At 40.7% G+C, this 25961-nt stretch overlaps 1 protein-coding gene across 1 annotated transcript in view; it reads left to right on the top strand.

Annotated features, from left to right (window-relative positions):
- The window catches only part of UNC13C (unc-13 homolog C), a 397169-nt gene that overhangs the window by 170291 nt on the left and 200917 nt on the right, over window positions 1–25961 (top strand). The window contains exons 10-12 of the mRNA XM_074966314.1: window positions 12508–12677; window positions 15014–15129; window positions 17308–17471. Coding sequence (XP_074822415.1) covers window positions 12508–12677; window positions 15014–15129; window positions 17308–17471 — 450 coding nt within the window. The remainder of the gene's footprint in view (window positions 1–12507; window positions 12678–15013; window positions 15130–17307; window positions 17472–25961) is intronic.

The following is a 25961-nucleotide window of genomic DNA, read 5'->3' as shown; positions in this document are numbered from 1 at the left end:
TAATGCCTAAATTTAACCTCCACTTAATGATTTTTAAACAGTTGAAAATGGGTTTCTTCTTATGTTTTTTTTTAAAATAAATCCTATATCTGCTTCATAATTAAAATAGGGCTATGGATAAATTTGCAGTTAACTCACACAATTAACTCCAAAAAATTCATCGTGACTAATTGCAATTTTAATCACGCTGTTAAACAATAGAATACGAACTGAAATTTATTAAATATTTTGGATATTTTTCTACATTTTCATATATATCGTATTCTGTGTTGTAATTGAAATCAAAGTGTATATTATTTTTATTAAAAATATTTGCACTGTAAAAATGATAAAAGAAATAGTTTTTTTGAATTAACCTCATACAAGTACTGTGCAATCTCTTTGTCGTGAAAATGCAACTTACAAATGTACTTTTTTTTGTTATATGACTGCGCTCAAAAACAAAACAATGTACAACTTCAGAGCCTACAAGTCCACTCAGTCCTACTTCTTGTTCAGCCAATCGCTAAGACAAACAAGTTTTTTTGCATTTACAGGAGATAATTCTGCCCTCTTCTTATTTATAATGTCACCAGAAAGTGAGAACAGGCATTTGCATGGCACTTTTCTAGCCAGCACTGCAAGGTATTTACATGCCAGATATGCTAAAGATTCATATGGCCCTTCATGCTTTGGCCACCATTCCAGAGGACATGCTTCCATGCTGATGACGTTCGTTAAAAAAATAATGTGTTAATTAAATTTGTGACTGAACTCCTTGAGGGAGAATTGTATGTCTCCTGCTCTGTTTTACCCGCATTCTGCCATATATTCCATGTTATAGCGGTCTCGGATGATGACCCAACGCATGTTGTTCATTTTAAGAATACTTTCACTGCAGATTTGACAAAACACAAAGAAGGTACCAATGTGAGATTTCTAAAGATAGATACAGTACTTGACCCAAGGTTTAAGAATCTGAAGTGCCTTCCAAAATCTGAGAGGGACAAGGGGTAGAGCATGCTTTGAGAAGTCTTAAAAGAGCAATACTTGAATGCGGAAACTACAGAACCCGAACCACCAAAAAAGAAAATCAGGCTTCCGCTGGTTGCATCTGACTCAGATGCTGAAAATGAACATGCATTGGTCCACACTGCTTTGGATTGTTACAAGCAGAACTCGTCATCAGCATGGACCCATGTCCCCTGGAATGGTGGTTGAAGCATGAAGGGACATGTGAATCTTTAGCACATCTGGCACGTAAATATCTTGCAGCTCCAGCTACAACAGTGCCATGCAAACACCTGTTCTTACTTTCAGGTGACATTGTAAACAAGAAGCAGGCAGCATTATCTCCTGCAAATGTAAACAAACTTGTTTATCTGAGCGATTGGCTGAACAAGAGGTAGGACTTGCAGGCTCTAACATTTGTATATATATTTTTATTTTATATATTTTATTTTATATATATAATAGGAGTTGTTGGGTTTTTTACATAATTCTACATTTGTAAGTTCAGCTTTCATGATAAAGAGATTGCATTACAGTATTTGTATTAGATGAGATGAGATACTATTTCTTTTGTTTTTTTACAGTGCAAAAACACTCGGGCTCTCATCTGCCTTGGTTACTTCTGTAGAGCGACCGCAACACACACCCAGTCCAGGATTTCCCCCCCAAAAATGCATGATCTGCACTGTTCAGCCCTCTTCTGGACAGTCCAGAGATATCAAGTCCATTGTCCCTCAAAGGAAACAATGCACAACGACTTGACATCTGGAGTTATGGAGTTACCCAGACAATTTAACTTAAACACACTGGATTGGCTTCAACAATAAAACATGTTTATTAACAAAAGAAGATAGGATGTTAAGTGAGTACAAGTAATGAGGCATAAAAGTCAGAAATGGTGTACAAGAAAAATAAAGATAAAATGCTTCCTACTGCCTAATTTAAAAAAACTATACTTGATTTAAGGTAAAGTCTTTTACCACATCCTTCCAACAGCATTACTGACCAAAATCTTCAGGTCAGGAATCCTCCCCCAAAGTCCAACAGCTGTTTCGTCTGTTATGTTAGATGCAAAGAGGGCGATGGTCAGGGAGAGAGATAACATGGGGTGGTTTTGCCCCTCACATTTATAGTTCAAGTTTCGGAGTAGCAGCCGTGTTAGTCTGTATCCGCAAAACGAAAAGTAGTACTTGCATCCGATGAATTGAGCTGTAGCTCACGAAAGCTTATGCTCAGATAAATTTGTTAGTCTCTAAGGTGCCACAAGTACTCCTTTTCTTTTATTTATAGTTCAGTCACCCTTTGAAATGCATCTTCTTGAGAGTGACCCCTACATAAAGTTCTTTGCAGCTGAGAGCAAGAAGACATGGAGTCTGGTAGAGGAAAAATTTGCTACGTTGTTTGCTAAGATGCAGATCTGTCCCCTTTCCTTGTCAAGTGATGGTCCATCAGCCAGGCGTCAATTTATCCTTTTGTCTTTGAGAAATAGGTTTAGCCACTCCCCAGACCTGTATAGTAAACACACTTCAGTCATGATTTCAGCTTATGTTCATAACTTCACATATAATGTTGTTTACAACATTTCACCATGATATTATTGACCAGAGAGTTATTAGTTTTCAAATGATACCTTACAAGGCATAGTTTCTACAAAGATTATTAAAATAGGGGTGTATTCCATCACAGAGAGACGTCACATCAACTGGGCTTCTGAACTCCATTGACAGGGAGACATGGCCAAGGAGACCAGCAGAGCCCTGGTCGGCATTCAAGCCCTAGCAAGAGGAAGCTAAGCCTGAGGAATCTAGTGGAACTCTGGAGGGCATCCAGGCTCCACCCAGGGACAGCAGAGTATGCATGAGCCTAGTTTGAACATATGTGCAACCTGCTGGGTGCTGTGTCTCATTCGGGCTTGATTTTGAAATGGTACTACTCTTTGACACCCCAATTCAACTCCTGCTTCTTGTGATTCAAATACAGTACGCTGAATGGCGATTTGACATTGGCTGAGCACATTATCTTTTCAGGCACATGTCTAGAATCATTCTGGAATATAAGAAGGTTTGCAGGTTCACCCTTTTGTTTAGTGGTTGAGGGATAATGACTTAGTTTGTTTCCAGCTACTCTAGGATTTTCCCATGTAGCTTATATTACAAATTGATAAACTAGCACACTTATTTTATCTATTATAGATATTTCTAAGACACCTGTCACTGTGTTACCTAAGACCCAGAGTCTCTGCATTGGTCAAGTTGTGATCAGATCAAGTGGAAGGGCAAAGATAACTTTGAGCTACCTTTGAGATCGTTAGGCACCAGCCTGGTCCCCTGTATTTAAGACAATAGACTGAAGTTTTCTCTATTTGTCATTGTTTGCCAGCAACCTACAGGGACCATTCAGGCAGCTAGGGATTGGCTCTGTACAGGAGCGCTTCTCCACCCACTTCCTCCCTTAAGCCATACACTAAGAAGGGGATGGTGTTAGGATATAGATATTCAGGCCTGTCTGTAAAGGCCTATACTCTAAGAATTTAGGTGTATTCTTATCACTTAGCTAGTTATAGAGGTATAAAAGAGAGAATCAAAATCACTGTCTGCCAGTGTAAGGTCCTTCTCTTACTGTGACAGTCTGAGGCCCTGTGCTTAGGCTAAGATCTTTGGCTAAGCAACAGAGGCAGCCATAAGCTGGGAAGCGACCGGTCACATCCTCACATTCCAAACTAGTCACATTGAAATAAGGTGCTATTGGGCTGTTAGGAATACAATCCTGTCCTGATAGTGCCTATCACCTCCAGAGAAAGGGAAGTGTCTAGAAAATGTAAAAGGAAACTTAGTTTGATAGCATCCTGTCTGGCAAGAACTCGCTTATCAATAGCTGGGATGTGAAATCCTCACTTCTGTATTGTTTTGTCATTATAGTTCCCACTTTGCTATTGTTTGTCTGTATAATCTCTGTCTGGTTCTGTGATTATTCCTCTCTGCTGTATAATTAATTTTGCTGGGTGTAAACTAATTAAGGTGTGAGATATACTTGGTTACATAATCATGTTACAATATGTTAGGATTGGTTAGTTAAATTTCAGGAAAATGATTGGTTAAGGTATAGCTAAGCAGAACTCAAGTTTTACTATATAGTCTGCAGTCAATCAGGAAGTGGGTGGGTGGGGGAGACGGGGAAATTGGAATCATGTTTTGCTAAAGTGGGAAATGGGAACAGGGAATGGGGGTGGGGAAATTGGAATCATGTTCGGCTAAGGGCAGGAATGGGAACAGAGACACAGGTGTAAGGCTCTGTGGTGTCAGAGCTGGGAAGGGGGACACTAAGGAAGGAAACTGGAATTATGCTTGCTGGAAGTTCACCCCAATAAACATTGAATTGTTTGCACCTTTGGACTTCGGGTATTGTTGCTCTCTGTTCATGCGAGAAGGACCAGGGAAGTAAATGGGTGAAGGAATAAGCCCCCTAACAGATGGCATAGGAGCTATAACAGAAGCCCTGTGTCATCTGAGGATTCTTCTGTGCAAGAGGAATCTGTAATTGACTTCAGCAGGATTTAAGGCTGTGTAGGACAAAGCAGCCTTAGCTCCCCAAGTTGAGAGGAGCTGGGGAGCAAGGGAGTATTTTTGTAGTAATCTAGTCTGTCCTTTGTCTGGCTGCCTCCCACATTTCTATAGACTGCATAGCTCTTTTAATTGGTGTTGGGGCTGCAAAGCGTCCTTCCACGAGGCCTTCTCCTCAACAAAAAACATAATGCCCTTTTGTAACTACCACAAATTCACTTTATACATATCGTGAATGCATGTGTGTCTTATTACAGTGTTTCATGCAATAAGTTGAATCCCCCAGAGCTTAGGTTCTTGTAGCTTTTGAGTTTAATCACTGTTGTATTTGAGGAACAACATTAATTTGCTCATAATTTCATTGCGTTTGTATTTAAATTAAATGAATAAACCACTGGAAAAGTTTTTGTGGTTTCCAAGGCAGCTGTTACAATTTGCATAAGTGGAAGTTGGCTGGTAAGGATGTTACCAAGTCTCGGGGAGTGGGGGGTATTGGAAATTTAACAGACATTTTCAATATCAGTCTAAATCACAATCTGTAGACTTACCCCATCCCTAGCCTATATTAATCTATTGATTATATCCAGAATTTTGCCAGCATACAGTGCTAGTTCATTTCTATGTGAAATAACAAGAAAATTTAGATGTTTCAAGAAAATTGATTTCCTTTTAGCAATATAAAATTGATGCTTTAAAGTTGCAGAGTAAGCAACTCCTCTGCTGATAAGAAGAGAGCTCTTCCTAAACACAATGAGGATAATATTTTTCTGTGATTAAACTACTGTTCTGCTCAACACAGATATATTAATTGCTATACAACAGCATTTAGTTGTATTCTCAGCCAAATTCATTTTCCTCATCCAGCTCTTGGTTTAGTTACCAATGTCTTAAAATTAATGATAGATAGAATTGCACAAAATACAAGTTATTTTCTGATTTAAATATTAAAAGAGAGAGACAAGGTGGGTGAGGTAATATCTTTTATTGGACCAACTTCTGTTGCTGAGAGAAAATTTTCAGCTTATACAGAGCTCTTTTTCACGTCTGGGAAATGTACTCAAAGGGTCACAGCTAAATACAAGGTGGAACAGATTGTTTAGCATAAGAAGTTAACACATATTTTAAGTGAAGTGGCTAGTTCACACCTTTCCAGTCATAGGAGGGAAAGGAGGAAGTAGGAATGCTTGCTTGGGTTGGGCGTTAGTGGGTTATAGATAGTTGCAATAAATCACAAATCCAATGTGTCTATTCAGTCCATGACTTTTAGCGTCAAGCAAAGTTATGAATTTAAGCTTCCAGGCTCGTCTTTTGAAGGTGTTGTGCAGGTTTTCTTTGAGGGTGAGAACTGAGAGGTCAGATATAGGGATTGATTTCTGAAAAGTGTGCATCCACAGGTGATGATGTTTTTATCTTTTGTCATTTTTCTATATGAGTTCATTCAAATGCATAGTGCTTGTCTTTTTTCACCCACACAGTTGTTGTTGGGACATTTAGTGCACTGGATGAGATATACCACATGTTGTGACAGGCATGTATTGGACCCATGGATCCTGAAAGGTGTGTTGTGGGGGATGTTGATCATCCCAGTGGTGGAGGTATGTCTTCAGATTTTGGCAAGGCCTGGTGCTGATTTGATTTGGTGTGTCTTGGTCTGTGGGGAGCTTGTTTCTGATGGTGAGCTTGGAGACGTTGGAGGGTTGTTGGAAGAGAGCATGTTGGATATACAATATAAGGAAATACAATAGAGTTGAGGCAGTGTAGGTTACGTTAAGTTTACATAAATATTACAGAAGTATGTTTATTTTTTATAAATGTTGTTAATCCAGATCTGCACTTTGAACTCACAAAAAAGGGGTGATGTGACCATTATGAATTCATGTCTGTAAAGAACTTCGTAAGTGTGAGAGTGCAGAACCTCCTATTCTTTTGAAAAACAATGAAAACTTGCATGTAGCATGTAGTATCTGAATATATTGCAACCTTTTCAGCTTTGGAAGTAGATGTTCCCGGAACCTTTGTGCACTAAAAAGCAAATAACTTCTTAGCCTCCTCACACTGTACTTTGCCTTACGTTCATCTTTTCTTATTAGAGAGTGGCTGGAGGGAGAACACTTCTGTAAGGGGTAAATTTTATCCTCAGAGTCAGGATAGGCTGGGCACTGGACAGTTAAGTGAGGTAGGCAGGAGGGGGAATCCTCTTACCCCCCACACACAAGGACTCAAAGTATCATATGTAAGTTACAACAATCCGCTGACTACAGTGGCATATGCAGTGCATGGCATAAGAAGGTTGAGAGGATTCATGCGGTGGCACAGCCTCCATAATCTCAGTGGTAAATTTCCCCATAATTTTACTGCCTCCTCATGCAGCTGTGCACATACTATTCAGCTTCCTGGGATCCTGTCCCTCCTTCCTCTGCAGAACCACACTGGTTTTGGTGCCTGGGGAGCCCGCGCCCATGTGGAGGAGGGACTGGATCTGGGGCTAAGGGCTCAGACATGGTGATGGTACAAATGCCTAGATAGTAATATGTCTCATCACAACACACCAAACTAAGGTCCAGAAGAGAAAAAGATACATTTCATGGAGTCAGGAAATTTTCTCATGTAAGTTTAGTTCTAACCCCCATTGAAAAAGATACATGAGATAACGTGCCAGGAACACATCTAGAATAAGTGTCTCCACCTGACTCAGCCTTTACTAGGAGGTGCACATTGATAAATTGTGGTTTAATCAGTATTTACCTTAACTTCCAATGAGAATTGTGCTTTGGTTCCTCCCAAATCTTGTGAAGTTATTAACCTTCAAGAATGAAAAAAAGTGTTAGACAAATATAAGCCCCAAACTTTAGTCCAAAAAGTCTTTGCTTACACTAAAAACAACGAGGAGTCCTTGTGGCACCTTAGAGACTAACAAATTTATTTGAGCATAAGCTTTTGTGGGCTAGAACCCACTTCATCAGATGCATGGAATGAAGAATACAGTGGGTATAAATACACAGCACATGAAAGGATGGGAGTTGTCTTACCAAGTGGGAGGTCAAATAAACAGGGACCTGATCCTCGTGTCCCACCAAAATTGCACCCAGTGGATAGATCATAGTTGCACTCCCCTGAAGCTGAGTTCAAGGCTGGTCCCCCAGCTTCAAGAGCACCCTCAGTGCTGTTCTTAATTATGCTAGCTGCAAAAAGCTCCAAGGGATCCAAAACTACATGAGGATCGGTGTCACATTGGAATGTTACGGTCATGTTCCCTTTCCTCTGGCATGCCACCTTTCCCCTGCTACACCAGCCGCGGCATGGAGATGTATGAGCCTTTACACCAGCTCACGTGATCCTCCTGGGGTATTTAATCCATCTCTATGAATATCAAACCAAAGTATATAGAACTGTAATACTTTCTTAAGTCAATACCAAACTCTTGACACCAATCAAAAAATGGAGTCCTTGAAGAATGCAGAGAGAGAAGGAAAGATCTTTCATTTGCCATTGCAAGCTACCTTATTGTAGGACTTAAAGTTGGAGAATGCTTTAACTCGCAGTTTAGTTACTTCACCAGGATCCAGTCCTGCAGACTCTTACACATATAATTCACTTTTCTCACATGAAAAGTCATGCTGAGGCCAACACATCTTAATGGTTACCCTCAGGATTGGGCCCTATGATTTTAAATTGTGCAGTCTAATTAGTTGGATGGCCGTGCTCAAGGAACTGTGTTGGCTTTCTTCAGAAAAAGAGAGCAGATAATTAATGCATACTGAAATACAATCTACAGTAAACTGGTTTTGTTTATTCATTGACCTAGATTTACCACAAGCTACCATATAATTTGAAAAGCACTTCTCTTATCACACCAGTTATGATGTAGTTCCTTAGAGCAACCAACGAGGAACTATTCTTTGGGCTTTTTACATTCACTGTTTAGACAAATAGACATTTTAGGTACTCAGCCACACAGATCAAGCACTAAAATAACCACACAATGTTTTATCTTCCTTTTCTTACCCCAATTAAATTAATCCTTGAATGCAGCTACAAGAGGAGTGATGATATTTTGGGTATATCAGTCAGATGTAAACCGCTGATCATGCTGGCTTTCACATGCAGATGTTAGCTGAAATGCTTTATTAGCCTTATTAATTAAAATGCATTGGTAGGCTGGATACTTCACTGATAGGAACAGGAGGGAGCAGAATCTGGGGCAAATGGGGGAAATGGGGTGAGGAATGTCACAGTGGCACAGCGGAGCAGGGTGTATGTGCAGCTTGTTACTCCAAGTGGAGTTCACACTTTAAGCACTGATATTTTTTATTTTAAATGCAGTGGCTAGGAACAGTCACAGTCACAGGAGGTGGTCACAGTTTTGTTATTTTCTCTTTGTTTATTTCGGGTGAGGGAAATAAGCCCAAGAAAGCAGGAAGATGACTACCAGTGAGGCAGCTACAAAACTAGAGCTGGCCCGGCTGGAAGTGGCAGAGAAGGAAAAGTACCACGAGTTTCAAATGTAGCAGGCAGAAATGAGGCTCAAAGAAGAGGAGGCTGTATACAGAAGGGCTATGGAAGAAAAAGAGAGAGAGAGAAAATACCAGCCGGACTTGCTAAAGAAGCAGAACCAAAGACCCCCGACCCCAAAGACTCCCATCACTCCAAAAATGCACAAGTGGGAACACTTATGTCCTGCACACAATGAGGAGGATTATTGCTGAATATCTGACTACCTTTGAAAGGCTGTGTGTAATACCCTCTTATCATCAGGGATTTAATGTTCCTACCCTGATTGCAAAATTTAACTGATGCAGCTCCAATGCCTGTGATAACAGAGGAGTTGGGACCAGGAAATTGCCAGGTGGTCGTCTGTCAGAATACAGACGACCCAACTGATTGGCGGGGGGTGTTTTCCCCCAGGCTGGTGAGACACAGAGAGCAGTTATGGGAAAGCTGCTGGGAAAAGGTGAATATGATCAAAGGGTAAACACGCCTAGCCCAGAGAGCACTGATCACAGCCCTCTAGGGGGCAAGGAAGGAGTAAGTACTGAGAGGGGGAAACACCGAGTAACCCCCAAAAGGGAACTGTTTTTTCTGTATATATGCAGTCCTGGGGTTGGGAGACCGCTCCCCAAAGGACCAGCCAATGTACAGGATCCCCCTGGACCCTTATCTTGCCAGACGCTGAGATACCAAAATTCCAGAAACATGATTAAATTAAGAGCCCACTCAGAGGGGAACACTGGAGGGAAAGAAAAGCCAGTGACTGATTACATGGGAGAGAGTCAAAGGACACCATGGGTAATGAACAAACTAACCTCAAACTAAACTAACTGAACAGAGGGTTTGGTTTAATAACAATACTTGTAAACACCCATCTGTGATAAAAGAAATTTGGTATTAATGTTAAATTTTGGGATAAGAATTTTGTTACTGATGTTAAACCTTATGGTAACACTAGTTCTCAGTTAATACCAGTAAACCGATTTAAAGCTGACTACACCAGAGAAACCATAACGAACCTGGTTTGCTGTGTGTGAATGGGGAAACTGAGGCACACCACCTCATGGCCTTGATGGCTGGGAGCCAAGAGAACTATAACACAAACGGCCTGCGAGCTGGTGAGTGACTAACCCTCTTGCAGTAACCTAAGTGGGGAGGTGTGACGCTCTGTACCTGGGGGGGGAACACCTTACACCCTTGTCAAATGCCAGTTGGAAGGCAAGTACTCATATGACCATATTGTGATGCTCTGTATCTCGGGGGAACACCCTACACCCCCATGTTCATCCTTATAAAATCAATGTGTGGTGTCCAATGCAAAGTTTGTCATGTTGGGTGTCTTCGGAAGGCTCATGATGCACTGAGCATTGTTGTTATAGTAATGTTATAGGTTGTAATTTCATGTATATAGTTATGAGACTGAAAATGTGTCCTCATGGCTTAAAACAACCCCAGGCAAATCTCTCCAGGAACAGGGGGGGCAGTTCACATCTCATCAGGGCATGTATGGGACAAACCCAGTCCAGCCTCACAGGACACTGGCCTAGGCAGCAACAAAGGATCTGTTGGACTCTTGAGTGAGTCACCTCCATTCCCTTGGTCAGTCAGGGACTATGATGAGGTAATGCTCACCTGACCCTGAAGGAGAGGGGGCAAAGCCAAGAGGGAAGAAAGAACATGATAAAAGGGAGAGACGTTTGCCATGGTCTTCCTCTCTCTTCCACCTCCATCTACAGACATCACCACCAAGCGACTGAAGCGCTGATCAAAGGGAAGAGCCTGGCTGAAGGGCAACCTGCCTGCCTGTGGTGAGAAGCATCTAAGTTTGTAAGGGCACTGAAAGTGTTACGATCAGCTTAGAATACGTTTTGCTCTTATTTCATTTGACCAAATCTGACTTCTTGTGTTTTGACTTATAATCACTTAAAATCTGTCTTTGTAGTTAATAAATTTGTTTATTCTACCTGAAGCAGTGGGTTTGATTTGAAGCATGTCAGAGACTCCCCTTGGGATAACAAACCTGGTGCATATCAATGTCTGTTAAATTGACAAGCTCATATAGGCTTGCAGCGTCCAGCAGGCATAACTGGACACTGCAAGATGGAGGTTCCCAGGGTTGTGTCTGGGACCGGAGATATTGGCTAGTGTCATTCAGTTTCACAGTCAAAGCAGCAGGTGGCCAAAAGTGCCCACTAACGTAGCTGGGAGCAGCTTACATGCCAGAGGCTGTGTGTGAACATCCCGGGAGTGGGGGTTCTCACAGCACAGCAGGGTAAGGCTGGCTCCCAGAGTCGAGGATTGGAGTGACCTAGCAGATCACTGGTCCAGATAACACCCAGGGAACGTCACACATATTAATACTGGAGAAACTGAGACACACTGTCAATTAATGGTAGAGCTGGGACTGGAACTCAAACTAGAAATCTGCAACCATTCTCATGCCTACTCCAGCAGACCATGATAAAGATACAGGCTTATTATTGAATTAAGACCCTTTTTGCAGGTTAAGTAAAACTAAGGTAACATTTTAAAACTATTTTGTAGAATTACGGAATGATTTAGCTCTGAAATAACGTAGTTGCTTCTACAAATAATGGAAAGCAAGCATCAGTCTAGCTAGAGTGTCCTAAAAGTGAGCTTGCCTATAACCTGACACTGCAGCTTGATCGTGGTTCTGCAGACGTCCTATACCCGAGGATTCCTACTGATGACATTAAAAAGCCAAGACTGAGCAACAGTTGGCTAGTGGTTAGAGAAAGAAGTAACTGTAAACCTGATGGGCTTTATTATAGGAGCTGATGCGAGGAAATCTCTGCAAAGTTCCCTCTCTGAGTTTTCTGTCCTGTCATTGCATCAGGACAGTATGAAGTCTGCCTCTCCTTTCTCACGTAATATACTGTGGGGCACCTCCCTCCTCTCCTGCACCTCCCCCATATCCCTCAGATTCCTCAGAATCTCTGCAGTGCCCAGAAGGTCCGTGAGAGGCCACGTACATCACATGGAAACTTTGTGCCTCCAGTTCCAGGCCCCTGTGGTTCTTCTGGCCCTTCACTTTGGCTAAGTGGGTCTAGTGGAGCCCCTCTGCCAATGTCTCCCCTGCCTGCAGCTGCCCTGGACTTTTTCCCATAGAGGGGGATATTCACCAGTGGTGAGGTGTTCATGGAAGAAAGTAAGGCATACCTCAAGAAAGTAGGTGTGTTTTGAAGGCTACTGCTGTTTGTTTTCCCTGCCTTTTTAATTGCTTCCCTACCATCTGTTGTCTCTTGTTTTATATTGTGAGCACTTTGGGGCAGGGATTGTCTTTTTTGTTCTGTGTTTCAACAGTACCTAGCACAATGGAGTATTGGTCAATGACTGGGGTCCCTAGGCACTACAATAATACAACTAATAAATAATAATAAAGAGCAATTCACAAGTCTGTTTGGGAAAACGTATCATGGCCTGTATCTTGTTGTGTGTTGTTTTACAGTGAATGCCATAACTCCACAGACAGAATAAAAGTAAGAGTCTGGGATGAAGATGATGATATTAAATCTAGAGTAAAGCAACATTTCAAAAAGGAATCAGATGACTTTCTGGGACAAACAATAATTGAAGTGAGAACACTAAGCGGAGAAATGGATGTATGGTACAACTTAGGTATTAATCATTTTCTATTACTTCTTAAAATTAGTTTAGGCAAAATCTCAACATGTATACTGTTGTGAACTTTGTCATGCATATTTGTTGTATGAAAATAATACTCCCCTTAATATATAAAATTATACTCCGTTTTGAATTCCAGGTTTAAAAGGGTGAAATTAGATCTCACTTTTGAGTATTTTAGAGAAATAATTGTCCGGCTACACCAAAAGAAGGACAGGAGACACTGATATGATTTTAATCAGGTTGCAACTTTACTATTAGATGCCTGGGACTACGTGGCAGATAAAAGTGTACAGTGTGCATAATTCCATGTTCATCAATATCTACCCGGGGGCTTCCGCCAACCTCCATCTTAATATATAAAATTATACTCAGTTTTGGATTCCAGGTTCAGGTCAAGGTGGAATTAGATCTCACTTTTGAGTCACACTTCAGAGAAATAAAACTTTGTTTAAAGATTGAATAGCAGGCCAATTAAAGCAATGCCTACTCCAAAAGACAAATTTTTGATTTAATTCAAAATGAGATTATTTCAAAGGATTTGGTAGATAGTTTTTCTACAGCTATCAGGAGAGTGTAAATAAATACCTCAGATCGCTTTATTCACACCTCATTGTACATGAAATGAATCTACAAAGAGCCACAGAAAAACATATAGAAGCATTTGCTTACTGAATATCAAATAATAACCATGTTATCATTTAATATATGTTTATGTAAAGTCCTGGGCATAATTCTTCTTTGACATTTCACTTGTGCTATTCTGTTATCACTGAACTCTTTTCTAATTTATACCCATGTATCAGAGATGAGAATGAGGCCCATGATTACATACAATGTGCCAATTTGTATTTGTTCAAATAATTAATGTTTGCAAGTAGATTTTAGCTTACTTAAAGATAAGCATGCAGTATTGATTTTTTTCTGAAAGCAAGTTTGTATCCACTAGATGTGCTGTAATGCAAGTACTACTCTCCTCTATTCGTTTGATAATGTAAACATGATAACAATGTTTTATCTAGATTGCCTGCTTTGCAAAAGGTAAATTATGTAACAGGGAGTTTGCCAAAGTTGGAACATGTGTTTTCTGGGCAAAGATCTTTATTACGCAATGTAATACCTTTATTTCTCCACTGTTCTACTTCAAGTTTCATTGTCCATTGAAATATACAGACATGTAAAGAAAAATGTTTGATTCTTTGCAGAAAATTAAACAAAGCTTTTAGCCATGTGTTATTTTATATTTGTATGCAGAGTAGTTTTTAATAAGTTAAACAAGTCATTGTCATCCTGAAAGACTTCCTTAATATCTTTCAATTAATAAAACTGATGCCTCAAAAATTGTTGCTTAACTGATTTGATGGGAAGCAATTTAATGTTGAAAATACACACCTTTACTGTATAACTGGGGAAAAGAAAGAAAAACCATAGACTGCAAAGCTTTTAATTGTCTTCTACAATTAACCTTATAGATGGCTCTTGTTAATTGTAATATCTTAAAAAGGAGGATGGTATATGTCATTTTAGTGCACGTGCGCGCACATCACTTTTTCGGGGGGGGGGGGGAGATTCAAAAAAGAAATGCATTGGATTAGTAAGAATGCCAGATTCTTACTCCTTATACCATTCCCTTCATTCATGATTCATTTCACAGCACTGTACAGAAGATTTATTTTAAAAAAAAGTCTTAATGCTTGTTCAGTCAGATTGCACTGCTGGAGTGGGCTGGAATAATAATAGGTGAAATCAAAGAACAGCTGTCCACACAAGGAGCAGTAGTAACTAGATAGACTAATATAGATGGCTTCATGCAAAGTTCTCCAGATGTTTTCTTCAGTATGGTTCAGCCCCAGTTCAGGAATCACACCTATGCACAGAACTTAAAGTTTCCCGTCAGGCATGGATGTCTTTGAGGATGTTGAAGATGGGGATGCCCGTGGGGAAGCACCAATACTAATAAAATAGTAAATAAGAAATAGGAGAATTAACTCATTTCCTTTAAAAGAAAGTAGTACACAAGTTTGTGTACAACCTATTTTGAGTTTGTTTGGGTGACAAATTATGGGAGATTTCTTACTTCACAGCAAAATATTCTGCTCCATAGCCTGGCCCATATGGGAGCTCATGTTTACAAAGATATCAAGAATGACATTATATTAGAAATTCCTAACTATGAAAATCAATACATGTTGTGCTCAACAGCTGGACTTTGGGGGCATAGAAAACATTATTTGGACCAAAGCAGTTTTTAGAACTGCAGTTATTTTTTCTCTGTTTTGACAGAAATGTATTCTTGGTAATAATTAACAATTATTTTTCTGTTTCTTCAGAAAAACGAACAGATAAATCAGCTGTCTCTGGTGCCATTAGGTTGAAAATCAACGTTGAAATAAAAGGAGAGGAGAAAGTTGCTCCATACCATGTGCAATACACATGTTTACATGAGGTATGTTGGCGGAGTTTGTTCATGTACAAGATCATTTTGCTCCATAGAAATTAGATAAATAGAGAATATAGGGCTATGAAGACTAGAACAGTGATACATTTAGTTTCACTGCAACAGGTGTTTTAGTTCAAACGCTTGAAATATGTATTAGTGATTGAATCTCATGACCAAATTCAAAGTCACTGTATCCAAGGAGGAGAGACTGATATGCTACCACATCAGCAGATTGGTCTTGCCAAATGGTTAGAAAGTAGAAAGAGGTGAAATGGCCACATGACTTCCTAAGCTTTGCTTCTGTAGTTCTCTACCCTCAACATTTTAAATGCCAGTCACATGCTTGTTAATGTCATCAAGAATACTAGGATTGTATTTATTTATTTTTAAATTATCACACACACACACACACACACACACACACACACACACACACACACACACACACACACACACACACACACACACACACACACACACACACACAACCCCTCCAGAATACATATGCTCCCACATCATCCATGGGAGACATGAGAAATCAGTCATATAATGTTTAGGATAGTTGACACACAGGCCATAGCAATCCATAGGGAGCAGTATTTATCCTCCTGGGGCCTGACTGGTCAGTTCGTTCTCAGTCAGATTTCCGGTTAGTTTCATTTGGACTTTGTCTACAATAGAAGTCCAGGATCAAATTGTGTTGACAGAGTTTTACATGGAATTAGGAAAACATCCCATAAAATATTAAACTTTTTTTTCCTCCCGTTCATGCCGTATTGTTTTCAGATTTGAACTACTGACTTGGGTGGCGTATTTCTAATTTTAGATCCTGATGAGGACTTTGATGTGATTGGGAATAGATAATATGAAAAATAGGGGGTGGAAGAGTGAGGACGATTCTTCATTCTCTGTGTAAACAGAGAACAATATCTGTGTTATCTATGTCTGTCCCGTCCTTCGATTCATTGAAGGGTGCCTTACAGTGTACAGCAGCACGGGCAGATGAGCATTAATATCCCTGCAATAGTTCTGCAGTGTCCCAGAAATGTAATCAGATGAGGACAGGCAGAAGAATTCCTGGGAAAGATGGTGAGAAACAAGCAGCACCAAGAGTAGGCAGCCTTTGACATAAATTAAAAGAAAATTCATCACAAATAAAAGCAGCAGCTACTTGATAACATCTCTGTATCTGTTAATTCCTGTTTGCATCAAACTGGCCCACCATTTAATTTTTATCCCCAAAGCACAAGAAAATAGATAGACTTTGTAAGGGTGTGCTATGAAAGGTACAGTACTAAAGCTCTAAAGGGTATCTACAAAATTGTCTCTAAGGTATAGTTGCATTGAGCACCTGTCTTCATGCACAGTGTGTGTATCTAAGTTGTATAGGGCCCAGATCAGCTTCACTTTGAAGTGAATGGCGGAACTCCATTAACATCAATAGTGCAGGATCACCTTCTACATGCTTATGGACTGGGCTAAAGAGAAATGGTTGTGTAAAGGTAAAATTGTTGGTCGTCTTTTGTCATTGAAAATATCCAGGAAACCGAATTTGACAGTCCTGTTTTTTGTATTTGTTTGTAGCTAAGCAAGGCAGGCAATCAGAGAAGAACAAATTCTGTCACTGCATGCAAATTAAATGCTAGCTCTTGCTGTGAAGGTTGCTAAACCCTGATCTTTGCTATATCCCTTTGTTCTTTGAGTAATTGCTGAGATATTCTTTACAAATTGCCTATAACTCAGGATTTTTAAATCATGAAACTTGAAATTCATTGGTTAAAAATCAATTCATGCTGCTGACAGTTCAGTGAGCATTATAACATAATGATATGATTCATTAACAAGGGCACATAAGACAAAAGAGAAAGTTCCTGCACTATTTTGTATAGCATTAGAATTGTCTCTGCCGGCAATGGTTAACTGAAATGACCTTATGTCAAGGAGACAGATCAGGTTGTTGAATCACTAGCCTGCATTGGCAGAGCTCCATTCAAAAAAGTATTTTTAAAGCTTCAGTCTTTCCTCTCAAAATGATGGTTAGTTTGGTATTAGTAATTGCAGAGGCAAACAACATTTGAAATTAATGAATACACTCAATTTTTTTTATAATATAGAATATTCTTACATAATGCCACATAGATATTGAAATTTCCTATTAATTTGAAAAAAACTCTTACCTTTTAGAACCTGTTCCATTACTTGACTGAAGTTAAATCTAATGGTGTTGTAAAAATCCCTGAAGTGAAAGGAGATGAAGCCTGGAAGGTGTACTTTGATGCTGCTGCACAAGAAATTGTAGATGAATTTGCAATGCGTTATGGAATTGAATATATCTATCAAGCTATGACGTAAGTATACCATTTCTAATTTTTAAAAAACCTATCAGAGGGGAGTGAAGAATTCAAAACCTTCGTTCTTGTTTCTTCATTTCAAATGCAATCCTGATCAAAAAAGTCTGTCACTTAAATCTATTTCTCAAAGAATACTCAGAGTGAAGTACTTCACAGTTAGCAGTAGAAATGTAAAAGTGTTTTATTAGCTATTATTTTTATCCACAGAGTATACTTACCAATACACCGTCATCATCTCTGTGGGCCAGATCCAGAGCCCATTGAGGTCAGTGGAAAGACTTTCATTTTCATCATTTGGCTTTGGCTCAGACCAAATTAATCCAAAAATAATCAGTAAATCAGTAGGTGTAGTGATAAAACGTCAGTCCCAGAAGTACAGAAAACTTAATGGTGATGTCAATAATACAACAGTACATTTTCACAATTATATATATACAGGGTATGCTGACCACAACTTCTAAAATGTGTAGGTGATTTGTAGTCTGCACTAGATAATCTAAATTGAAATATGCTCTGGTCACTTTAGAACAGGGCCTCTTATTTAAGGGGCTTTGCGTCTGGAGCTTAAAGGAGAATAATTCTCCATTATCTACAGTCTGTTGGCCCAGTGGAAAATCCGTCAGTATAAAAGGACCAAATTCTGCTTTCAACCATGCTCATGGAAATCCAGATGAATATTATTAAATTCACTGACATTACAAAAGTTGCTGTTATAGATTTTTTTTAATTATTATTATTCAGGGCATGTATCTTGTTTCCACCATTTCTTGATAGTATATTTTAAAAAAAAATTATCTTCTCTAATGCTAAGGCACATAAACCCCAAAGTTTTTCATCACAGGATTTAATGGCACCATCTATTGCAATGGTTATTTCTTTTATTTACTGCAGCTTATTGTTAAATATTGTACTGGATCTCTATCTGCAAGGTAGAAGGGCATTTGTGTATTTAAATGCACTTGTTTAGTGCAGTTCCTCCAAGGATCTCAAACCACACTGGACAAATGAATTAGTTAAACCTTACATTTCCCCTCTGATATTATTATATCCATGCTACATGTAGGGAAACTCATGCACAGAGTGTGCATACATAGAACCTAAACCACTCTAGGTTACCTGCTCTAACCACTAGATTCATTTACCCTCCCTCCTTCATCTTTCTCTTAGCTTTGTACATCATTACATCTTGCTTAAAGAGGTGAATTATTACTTAATGTACTATTATAATTTTATAGCTAGATTTATTTCTATTGTACGATGTTCCCATAAATGATTTAGGATCAAGTCATTTACAGAGAAATGACATTTATTTTATAGTATAAAACAATGCTGTGTATGGTTCCTACTGCCTTCACTTCCTTGATGAAAACAAAAACTATACTGGTTCTGCTCCATGATAATCGCTTGAGAGTTAAGGCCTGGGGATGGGATGCCTTTCTCAGAAAAAAACAGGTCTGATTCTCTGTCACAAAGTTCCCTTCTAACTACCCCTTGGGTTTGACTGGTTATTTCACTGGGGGATAAATGTGCATCAATCAGAGACCTTTCACTGAAAAATGTCTTTATTGAATTTTTTTTGTATTTTAGTTCATGATGACTAGATGAAAAATCTATTGGAAAGTTTGAGAGTACTGTTTAAATCTAACTCTTTCTGGATTTCAAATGTGATGTAAGCTAGGGTTGTATGTTTGGTTCTTTTGGATTAAGGTTTTCATTTAGTAGTAGTAAAAATAGAAAGATTTTTTCATTTAAAGAGGAAACCGCAATTTTCAATTGGTAAATAATGTAACAACAGGCTGATTTTCACCATAGAAATAAAAAAGGAAGAGAAACAGAACCGAGCAAACACTGCAACACATTTTCTAAGACTCTTCATTCACTTTATTTTTTATGAATTGGCCTAGATTGGTTTGTCCCCTTTTTGTGTGTTGCCATCTACAAATATTCTATGAACTGATTTTGTCAGGAATTCCAAACTAGAAATTGTAAAGCAAACATTGTAGAATATTGCAGAATGTGAATTTCAGATTCATAATCACAAGTAATTTCACCAGAAACTGGGGACTAAGAATTATGATCACCCAGTCGGGGAAAAGAAGCCTATCATGACCTATCACGTTTTAAATTTTGTGTGCTCACAATGAATGGCTCATATATAAGTTACAGACCAAGTATTATTTGATTAAATTAATTGGCAATAATTAATTTTGAATAATAAGCATGTTCACAAATCTGTGAACAATTTGTGAATAAAAAACAGATAATTTATCAAGTAAATTTTGTGTAGTGAATTATTCAGCCAAATCTAATGGGCAACTCTTAAGGGTATGTGCACTGCTCAAGAAAGCATCTTGGTAAAAATACCGCAGTTCTACTGCAGGGAGTTTTCTTTGGGGGTGATCATCAATTGGCTTTGCTTGTGTTTATGAAAATACATCTTTTTTGTGGAGTATCTTTAACAACCAAGAGAAATTTTGCAGTTTCTTGCTTTGGAGAATTGAGAAATCAGAATAAAGAGCAGATCTCATGTGGTAAATATATCTTCAGTCTAAAAGAAAAGCAGTTTTCCAATATACAACAGAAAGAATTTGAATGTAATTACTTGGCTCAGAGGAACACTTTGTAAGCATTTGACACTCCAAGCTCTGGTTTGCGGACTCTGTCCATTTAGTCTCTTTTGGTAAAATTCACAAAAAGTACAATAGCTGGTACTGATTAATACCTTTGTTGCTCTCTTCAGAGAGATTAAGTGGCCACAAACACCCTTTCATCCTTAGACCTGATCCTTCCAGGAAAGGTCTGAAGTTAGGGCTTCCAGGTGTCTGGTTTTTGACCATAATGCCAGATAGAAAAGGGACCCTGGTGGCTCCGGTCAGCACTGCTGACCGCGCCGTTAAAAGTCTGATCAGCAGTGCTGCAGGGCTAAGGCAGGGAACTGCGGCCAATGGGAGCTGGGGAGCTGTGCCTGTGGGCAAAAGAAGCATGCAGAACCTCCTGTCCCTCTTCCCCCTCCCACCCCGCTCCCCACCTAGGAGCTGGACCTGCTGCTGGCTGCTTCCAGGGCGCAGCGTGGTGCAAGGACAGGCAGGGAGCCTGCCTTAGCCCCACTGCACTGCTGACCGGGAGCTGACCGAGATAAACCCAAGCCCTCCCCAAACCCAGACCCCCCTCCTCATCCCCGGCCCCACCCCAGAGCCCGCACCCACAGCCCCGAGCCTTCACCCCCTCCCACACCTCAACCCACAGCCCTCTCCCACACTCCGAATCCCTCAGCCCCGCCCCCCAGCCTGGAGCCCCCTCCTGCACCCCAACCCCCTCATCCCCAGCCCCACCCCAGAGCCCTCACCCCCTCCTGCACCCCAACCCTCTGCCCCAGCCCAATGAAAGTGAGTGAGGGTGCGGGAGAGCGAGCCACCAAAGGAGGGGGAATGTAGTGAGCAGGGGCAGGGCCTCAGGGAAGGCATGGGGCTAGGGTGTTTGGTTTTGTGCGATTAGAAAGTTGGCAACCCTATCTGAGGTACAAAGGCTGGGGATGGGGCAGTGGGATTGCAAAGCCATTGCTGGTGCAATAGCTGTTCTGTATGTCAGTCATGAACTCCTGTCTCCAGAGCTGCAGCTCTGCAACTCCTCCAGCTACACTTCCTTCACCGTAACCATGCCTTCCTGTATTGAGCTACTGATTCTTTGAGTGATTGTACCCATGGATTCTACTCCTTTTAGGTGTGCATGCACTCTGTGTGTGCAAGATCAGATTCTTTTGGCCTATAGGATCGGTTGGGGCTGCATCTGCAGGCTAGGGGTATGTCCACACCACTGAAAGAAGCGTGCAGAGTATAGAGAACATACCTGCAAAGTCCCCCTAGCACAGGCATAAATAGGCTAGCAGTGAAGCTGGTGAGGCACAGTTTAGGCAAGAAAAGACTTGTCTGAAGGGTGTGGGTATGTAGATGAATACATACCCTACATGTTCTCTAGTCGCCAAAGCTGTGCCTCCCTGTCTACACTGCTCTTATTAGCAGTGTAGGTCTTACTGCCTCCCCGCTGCTAGAACCTTTCTCAGAAAAAAACAGGTCTGATTCTCTGTCACAAAGTTCCCTTCTAACTACCCCTTGGGTTTGGGTGGTTATTTCACTGCGGGATTAATGTGCATCAGTCAGAGACCTTTCACTGAAAAATGTCTTTATTGAATTTGCAAGTAAAGACTCCTGCAATGGGGAAAAGCTCTGTCAGGGGAGGCAACAGGGAAAGGCTCTGCCACCTCCCTGCCCCTGGAATCCTCCTCTGCTGCCCTCTGGCAGGGGAAAAGGATCCAGAGTGGGGAAGGACTTTGGCAGTTCCCTGCTGCTCGGGCCCTTTCCTCCCACAGGAAAGACTCTGGCTTTGGTGGTAGGTGGAGGCAACAGGGAAAGGCTCAACCAGAGTGAGGCGCTGCTGAAGTGTTTCCCAGCTGTATCCCTTCTGCCAGAGCCTTTCATTGGCAAGTGTAGCTATGCATCCCAGTGTGGAACCAGCCTGTTTTTCACCTGCAGCATGTAGCTAGACATATGCTGCACGATGACACCAGTGGTATGTAGTGCAGACGTAGCTCAGATAGCCTGGCACGCTCCTATCAGAGGGCATAAAGGGCAGAGTGGGTCCCATCATCCCTCAATTCCTTCTTATTGACTATGCCAGCAAGATGGAATCCCTGCAGTGTCTGCCTGCTTCTCTGTGCTAGTTTAGTGGTATTAGTTAGATATTAGTTGATCTTGTTGCCCATTGGCAGTGGTGGATTAACCACTAGGCCAACGGGGCACGTGCCCGGGGACCCCAGAAAAGTGGGCACCCCTTTACTCCACTCCGCCTTCCCAGTGCTTCTGTAGGGGAGCGGGTCAGGGTGTGAGGGCTTCCCCCGTAGGAGTGCCGGGCTGGCGGAGCAGTGCAAGCCTCCACGCCCCAGCAGGAGCATGTGGGGAAGAAGGTGGAGACGACTGCAGATGGAATGGGTGGGGAGGGGCCTCCACTTGCTCTAGCCCAGGGCCCCACAAAACGGTAATCCGCCTCTGCCCATTGGTGACACACACAGACAATGGGCCTGGTTTTTAGTGATTCTGAGCAGCCATACTCCAAATGAGGTCAGTGGGATGTCATCACCTCTGAAAATCAGGCCCCAGGTCAGTTTTGGCTAGAGATGCAGTAGCACCATGCCACCCACCAAGCAACTGAGAGTTTTCTTAGCTTGCTGCCTGATCCAGCTCTCATTCAAGTCAATAGAAATGTTGCTATTCACTTCAAAGGAAGTCGAGTCAGATCCTTAGTTCGCAGGCTCTTCTTTCTATGGCTTTAGGGGGAATTCACCCCTGTGCTTTGGCCACAAAGATGCACCAAGAAAAATAGCTAAAAGCAGACTGCAAGCCACACTCTGGAAATACCCCTGGTGTAGGGAGTCTCTATGACAGACTCAGAATCTCCAGAACAGGTGATTTACCATGTGTGTGTGTGGGGGGGGGAGGTGTTCCCAGAGTAGGCCAGGGTGGTGAAGAGGGTCATGCTGGGAACAGGGAGGAGGAATAGCCAGTCATTCCTATGGTCCAGCTATTCCTCAGGTGCTCACAGGACCATAGCTACCATGGCAGCCGAGTGTTGGGCTGTCCTAACCAACGCCAGGGGTGAGCTGGACCCTAGCAGCTTCAGGATCAGGAAGCTACAAACTGCATTTCCTCATTCCTTGGACCAGCATGAGGTTTCTTCTGTGGAATGTAAGATCAAGAGAGTAGACCGTGACCTTTATTCCCCATCTCCTTTGGATGCTTTGGCTCCACCTCTCAAATCATATTTGCTACAGTGCTAGTATACTTAGTCACCCATTTGTCTTGCAATTTTTTGTGAAAAAGAAAAATGTCATCTAATAACACTTAAAAAGGCAATAGAAGAAATTTTATATTTTCAAATGAGTTTCCTTCTATTAATTTTCTAAAACCCTGCAATATAAGACTATTATTGCAGATCTGCTGCTGCTGCTGAAAATATGCCACTAAGATCCCTCATTAACAGCAATTTAAATGTTACATACTTAAATTTCAACTATGTTGATACAGTAAGGAAACTTCATTTAGCTTTTTAAAATTGTTTTGACACCAAGCTAATTTTATTGCAAAATTGAAGCCAAAGTGCTTGATGTTAATAATCCAGTGCCTTTTAACCGTGCTGTGGACAAATGTAAGCATTTCTAAAGCCTGTAGTTTCATTCTAAAAAATAACTGAGATATTTGCGTTTTGATTTGTTTTATCTTATAATACGGTCTATCCTTATATGGTGTAATTTGTGAAATACATCCGAAGGCATTCTTCTAGCCTATACCATTCCCCCCTGTGCTTTGGCCACTTGATGCACTGGGCAAAATGGCTGAAAATGGCCCCCCAAAGCAAAACACCAATTTAACCTGGTTAATAAAAGGAAATTTATCTTATGGCTGACCTTAAAAAACCTAGGACTAAGTTTACAAAGCTTAATTTGTGTGATTAATCCATACTCCTAGAAACAGTCCACTTCAGTGAGAGTTCCAGATCTAAGGAAGTGCCACAATTAAAGGGCTGAGATCCACACCTTGGGCCAGATCCTAGTTCTCTCTATGTCCTCCTTACTCCAGCTGTGTAAAGGGGGCCATCAAATTGGCGTAAATCATGTGTAGCTTGCCCAGGGAAGGAGCGTGACTAGAGCACTACTGCTTTCTGGCAGTCCACAGCTGTCAGAATGGGCATTTTGAGGAACATTGCCAGCTGCTGTAACTTAGAGCAGCACTGAGGTTTCTCTAATTTTCACTAGCAGCTTAATCAGCTCAAAGCTGGTTTTAGGAGCTAGGGGGCTGAAAGGCAAAGTAAAGCAACCTATGTCCTCCTTGCCCCCTCTCAGATTCACACAATCTAGTGCTTAGCCAGAATCAAGGACTGAGGCTCTTGAATGTGGCATTGACTCTTCAACTTCATACTTACAAGCAGTCCCACTGAATTCAGGGGAATAACATTATATACATAAGTGTTTGCAGGCTCAAGTCCTAGTTCTTTTACATTAGTACATCTCCGGTGAAGTATATGGAATTGTATCAATGGTCTCTAAATGAGAGGAGTTGGATCGGTATGTCTAGTAGTAACCAGAACTTGCTTGTCTGATAATCCCTTTCCTCCTATAAAATTTTTAATAACCAGATTTTATAGTTTTATAATTTGATTAATGTGTTATGACTTCCAAAAGATATGACTGTCGAAGATCTCTTTTTAGATTTTTTTTTTTACTTTACATAGTATAGTATATTTATGCAAATTTATTATCAACTCCCGCTGAGCAAAGCACACAGCTAGATGTACCTAAAGTTTACAATGGCATGTGATTTAAACATCTAGGATGGAGTTAATCTGTGTCAGAAAATCAAAACAATATGACAACAGAGAATAACAAAAAGCCATAGATATTAGATAAAATATTATGACAGTGAATCGTAGGTTAAAAGTAACTCTGCTAAACAATTGCCCATGGAGAATTGCAGCAAATCTTGCAATTTACAGTCTATGAAGTGCTAAGAACAATTTAAATTTATTCCGTTCCAAAAACCAGACTCTTAGCACTTTGGACTCTTATTTCTAAAGTCTTTGTCCATGTATTGTAAAATGAACAGCCGTTTTAGAATGAGAGTAACATTTTCATTATAATAAAAGTATTATGATTTCTAAGACTTGAACTCCTTATTGCAATTTCTTCCTTTTTAACGTTGGTGAATGAATATATTGCTCTTGAAAATGAAGAACTGAATGAACTGATTTAAACCAAGCTTCCTGATATGGACCTTCAACATCCTGGGCATTCCTTGAGCAGGCACCACCATTTATGTTTAATGTTTAAGTGCCAAATTATGGCCTGGCTTTTTTGACACTCCCTCAATACCCTGCCTGTGTTACCTACATTGTGGGTAACAGTGTGGAAAGGGAAGCAGGCCCCTCAGAGCCACAATGAAACCCCTTCTGTGCAGGTGGGCTGAACATGGTGGAGGTGGGACAGGACCTTCACTCTACCCCCAATGCACTGGCCAGAATAACTGTGCCAAAGAACTGCACGGAACCTACTTCTGGTGCAATTTACTCTCTCCTTGGGGAACCAGAACAGAGAGTGTGATTGAGTCACAATCTCTAGCCCAGGTTGCTCCAGGGAGTGGAGTAATGCATCGCCCTTTGTCAGGGCTGATCACGTAATCTCAATCTAAACTAGAGTGGGTCTTTTGTTGTGGAAAAATGGGATGCAGAATGAGATGATAAATGTCATTTGCATTTGTGACCCTAAGCTAGAGGTTAATTAGAAGTGAGCAAAGAAACTGAAACAAAATTCAAAAACTTGGAAAATGGAGGTTTCCAATTTTTTTTTTAATGGCTCAGTTTCTCTCACAAAAGTGAAATTTTATTGTTAGCTCATTTTCTCTCAAAAATCTGCCTATTTCCAACTGCATATGCAAAATTTAA

This window comes from Natator depressus, chromosome 10, assembly GCF_965152275.1.
Source record: "Natator depressus isolate rNatDep1 chromosome 10, rNatDep2.hap1, whole genome shotgun sequence".
In the NCBI taxonomy this organism is placed as follows: Eukaryota; Metazoa; Chordata; order Testudines; family Cheloniidae; genus Natator; species Natator depressus.
This window is presented reverse-complemented; position numbering and strand designations above follow the sequence as displayed.